Below are 4616 nucleotides of genomic sequence, written 5' to 3'. Positions count from 1 at the left end.
TTTGTTCTTATTTCATGGTAGTTGCAATTAGTCCATAGACCTGCAACTAGGGGTTTCTGTCGGTCCAGTTGCAAGTCCACGGTCGGCTCGCAACTCGGGGTGTTGTTTTGTTTCCACCCTAGTTGCAAGTCCACCCCCGACTTGCAACTCGAGGCATGTAGTTTTTTTAGGGGCCCAAATGCAAGTCAGCCTTCGACTCGCAACTAGGGCGCGTATATTTTGCAGGGGCCCAATTACAAGTCAACCATCGACTCACAATTGTCCGTGTGCGGAGGGACTGGCCCAGGAACACTCGTCGGCTATTGTAATTTTTTTTGGACAAACAAACAAGAGACAATACGTGGGATGATGTCATACTTAGATGTGAGATAACTGTTCAAAAAAATTATCCATGTTTTGGGAAAGTGTTAGTGTTTCAGAAAATATTCAATTTTTTAAAAAAAATAATTGCATTTTAACCTTTTTGATATTTTTAAATTGTTTGTGTTTTCAAAAATGTTTGCAACTACAAATATTGTTCACATTTTTATTAAAATATTCTACATCTATTAGTTTGTTCACAATTTTTTAATAAATGTTCAAAAAGGTTTCAAATCTGACGATGTAGTGAGTTCCTAAATATTCACGCTGATTAATTATCACAATCATCCATTTATTCTAGTGGCTAGAAGACACGCGTTAAGTAGCTGGAGGTTGGTAGTTCGATTCCTTCTTAACTGTGGCTTTTGTCTTGCAACGTTTTCTTGTTTCTTTCTGAGACGAAACAACACACTTAGGATTTTTTCCTGTGTGCTACAAACCAACAAGCTTCGGTGCCTAGCTGTGTATACCGGCCCAGTCGAGACGCACTCAGCTTGTTTAGCACCAACGGAGAAACTTGGCTGGACAACCATCAAACAAAAAATAAACGAACCAGCTGTAGAAAGTTGTCAATGAAAGAGCCACAAACAAAATGTGACATCATGTTAGATGTGAGATATTATCTCACATCTAGATGTGACATAGATAGACCCGCATAAATATAATCATCTATGCATCATATACCATGTTTGACTAGTCATAGTTTGAGTATTTGGTAGTCGCATGTACGTATACTTCAAACAAGTATGTGGATAATTGTCCAACTTCACTGAATAGTCCATATCTGTGAAAACGTGACACCTAATTAACCTACCACATGGTAGGTACGACGTAGCAAGCATATACTACTAATATTTCATCTAATCATCTGTGCATCATTTCATGTTTGACTATTCGTAGTTACTTAGTAGTCTCATGTATAATTGTCGAACTCGCTGAATAGTCCAAACATGTGAAATGTGACACCTAACCTACCAAACTAGCTAGCGAGGTGACACGTCGTTAACGTATGATACGTGGTCAAAACAAGAGTGACCTCCACATGTTTCACTCGATTAATTGATTAGTGTTGGTAGTCACCGTCGCCTACCGTGTTGTTCAACTCAAAATCGGTACGTTCAAAGTTAATTGTCTTTGTGTACACCTTTTAGCACGTCCTTCCCTTTCAAGAAGGATTACAGGCTTATCGCTACCCTGACGCAGATGTAAAGTTTTCAGTTAGTTGGAAAGTTTCTAGTTACCATGCATGTGACTCCAATTGTTACTATCTTCTCCAGAGACCCCTCTTTAGTTTCTCCTCCATTTCATGCCAACAATAAAGTTGGTTATAACTGTTCTCGCCACCATGTATATGAAAAATATACTGTATATGCTTAGTTAGCTTTGTATGCAATTGCAAACTAAGAACCAGCCCGTCCGAGTTTATAAATCCTAGTATAATTGGCATAAGTGCTTTCACATTTTTGGAACTATTTTAGGCTTTGTGGAGTACAAAAGCAAAGCAACTGTACGTGCGCGACCGCTCCTGATCGTATACATGCATGCAACCGGCACGCACGCACAGACGTACCTCGACGAAGCAGTCGTGAAAGTGGAGGCGGATGAGGCCGGCGGCGACGCCGGAGTTGGTGGCGAAGGCGGCCGTGACGGCCTGCCGGACGATGGCCTCGGCGTTGGGGCAGGTGGTGTTGTAGAACCCCACGCGCAGCTGCGCGCGGCTGTGGACCGGCAGCTGCAGGCACAGCACGGCGGTGAGCAGCAGACCGGCCAGGCTGCTGCTGCTGCTCGCCATGGCCGCCGCACGATGTACTCCTAGCTAGCTAGCGTAGCTGGTACTGCTGCTGCTCACCCTCACAAGGACGGCACAGTGAGCGTCGACTGCACAACGATAATGGGTGCTTAACGCGCCTGGCTTGAGTGGTTTTTATAGAGCGAGAGGTAGGGTTTTTGGTTTGACAAGTCACCAGGGGTGCGTGCTGTGCAGTGCAGGTGCGGTGTACTTGTGCCGGCCACGGTACCAGAGGAAGAGTCCTGGATAGGCGTGGGCGAGGTGCTTACTGGTATTGGTGTTGGGTAGTTTTATTATTATTCGCGCTGGACCGCCTTTCTTGAACACGCGTGGCGGTGAGGTGGACGCCTTGCCTCGTGAGTTCCCACCATGGCTGCTAAAGTCAAGGTCGGGAACTGTAGCACGTAGGGGCCCTGATTGATCATCTGCCCGCGTCGACCCGACGTGGTGTTGGATTGATACATACACACGGAAAAGTAGCCGGCCGGCCGTCTCTTCTCCCGTGCCAGTCGTCAGGCGACCAAGCGAAGCCAGAACAGTCACCGTGAGGCGTATTATTTTTACTAAGTGACCCCTGAACGACCTTATTTTGCCCACTGACCTCTCCCACCAAAAAACTTATTTCATCGCCTGGCCCCATTCGCGTGGATAGTTAGGCGCCACAATTGCACGTCGCCACGCCATCCAGCAAGGTGCCTTTGACCGGCCCCGGTCCACGGTCGTCAGTCACGCCGCCAGCATGGCGCCGTCATGAAGTGCCATATCCTAAGGCACGTCACCTGTTTTACTATCATGTCGTACGGTTAGGTGTCTTAAAAGCATGACTCGCCTCATTCCTAAGCGTTTATAATTACGTTTTCGGAGCGTCTAACTTTTTACCACGATGACCAGGGGCGGACCCACGTTCATGGGAGTGGGGGCCTAGGACCCCACTCAAAATATGAAACTTCAGTGATATTTCTTTGAACTTTCAGAAATTTTTGCCAAAACTATGTGAATTTGTACAAAGTATGCCCCCACTCCCATAGTTTGCCCCCACTTAGAATAGTTTCTGGGTCCACCCCTAACGATGACTCCGTTGTCCAACTGACACGCCGGGTTGACTGGCGCGTCTTGCTTGCCAGATAGTCTGATTTTTTTGACAGAAGACAGACCGTCTGATAAATTGTGTGAGATGTTGTCGTTTACTAAAGGACTCAGACTCTTCAGATCCTCCAACGTTCCCGTTTTTCCGTCGCCGGATTCGTAGGCGCATTTGGTCTCTTTAAATACGTTTGCCCAGCATTCGCACATCCCCATTCTTCCCGTGAAACCCCCATTTCTTCCCGCCCGAGCTTCTTCCCCTCCCAATCTGCGTGGCTGAGTTTCTTCCCATACCAGAAAGGAAGGATGCCAGCATTCCCTATCATGAAGGACGTCGTCAAACCCTCTGGCCGTAGGAGCTGCAAGCAGGTATTTTTGTTCTCTAACGCTGTCATCTCCTTGTGTTACAAGTATCGCCCTCCGATCTGCCCCTCTCCAATCTGCCTCCAGGGCAAGTGTTTATTGTGTGATGAGATGAATCTTGAACTCTGTTACTAGGTATGAGTACATGGTCTTAGTGCTTTGGAATATATGGTCTTAGGGAAGTTTATTTGTGTAGTGAGATGAATCATGAACCCCGGCTGCGAGTTTGTTCCTGCATGATCTGAATCTAATAGTTGATTAAATGTTTATATTGTCTGTTGCAGATCAATAAGCTATGGATGGTTAGGTTCATTGTCCATAAAGCATCTTCCCGTCAACCATCACCTGAGCCATGGATGGAAGAGTCAATCACTATTGAAATCTAAAGGAACAGTTGGTGCAGCATGGGTTGGGCCAAAATGATTTTATGTACTTGTTGGCGAATGTAGTAATTTCAAAAAAATTCCTACGATCACGCAAGATCTATCTAGGAGATGCATAGCAACGAGAGGGGAGAGTGTGTCCACGTACCCTCGTAGACCGAAAGCGAAAGCGTTTAGTAACGCGGTTGATGTAGTCGAACGTCTTCGCGATCCAACTGATCCAAGCACCGAACGTACGTCACCTCCGCGTTCAGCACACGTTCAGCTCGATGACGTCCCTCGTACTCTTGATCAAGTTGAGGCCGAGGGAGAGTTCCGTCAGCACGATGGCATGGCGACGGTGATGATGATGTTACCGGCGCAGGGCTTCGCCTAAGCACTACGATGATATGACCGAGGTGTGTAACTGTGGAGGGGGACACCGCACACGGCTAAAAAATCAACTTGTCTGTCCTAGGGTGCCCCCTCCCCACGTATATAAAGGAGGGAGGAGGGGAGGGCCGGCCGGCCCCTAGGGCACGCCCAAGAGGGGAGTCCTACTAGGACTCCTAGTCCTAGTAGGATTCCACCAAAAGGGAGAGAGGGGGAAGGAAGGAGAGGGAGAGGGAGTAGGAAAGGGGGCGCCGCCCCCCTTCCCT

General features: G+C 47.3%; 1 protein-coding gene across 1 annotated transcript in view; it reads right to left on the bottom strand.

The window, feature by feature from the left end:
- The window catches only part of LOC119337047 (peroxidase 1-like), a 6355-nt gene extending 4094 nt beyond the window's left edge, over positions 1 to 2261 (bottom strand). The window contains exon 1 of the mRNA XM_037609149.1: positions 1931 to 2261. Within this exon, the coding sequence (XP_037465046.1) occupies positions 1931 to 2152 (222 nt within the window). The 5' untranslated portion in view covers positions 2153 to 2261. The remainder of the gene's footprint in view (positions 1 to 1930) is intronic.
- Positions 2262 to 4616: the final 2355 nt, after the last annotated feature.

Source organism: Triticum dicoccoides, chromosome 7B, assembly GCF_002162155.2.
Source record: "Triticum dicoccoides isolate Atlit2015 ecotype Zavitan chromosome 7B, WEW_v2.0, whole genome shotgun sequence".
NCBI classification, from domain to species: Eukaryota; Viridiplantae; Streptophyta; class Magnoliopsida; order Poales; family Poaceae; genus Triticum; species Triticum dicoccoides.
The sequence above is the reverse complement of the archived record's forward strand: the minus strand, read 5'-3'. Positions and strand labels throughout refer to the sequence as shown.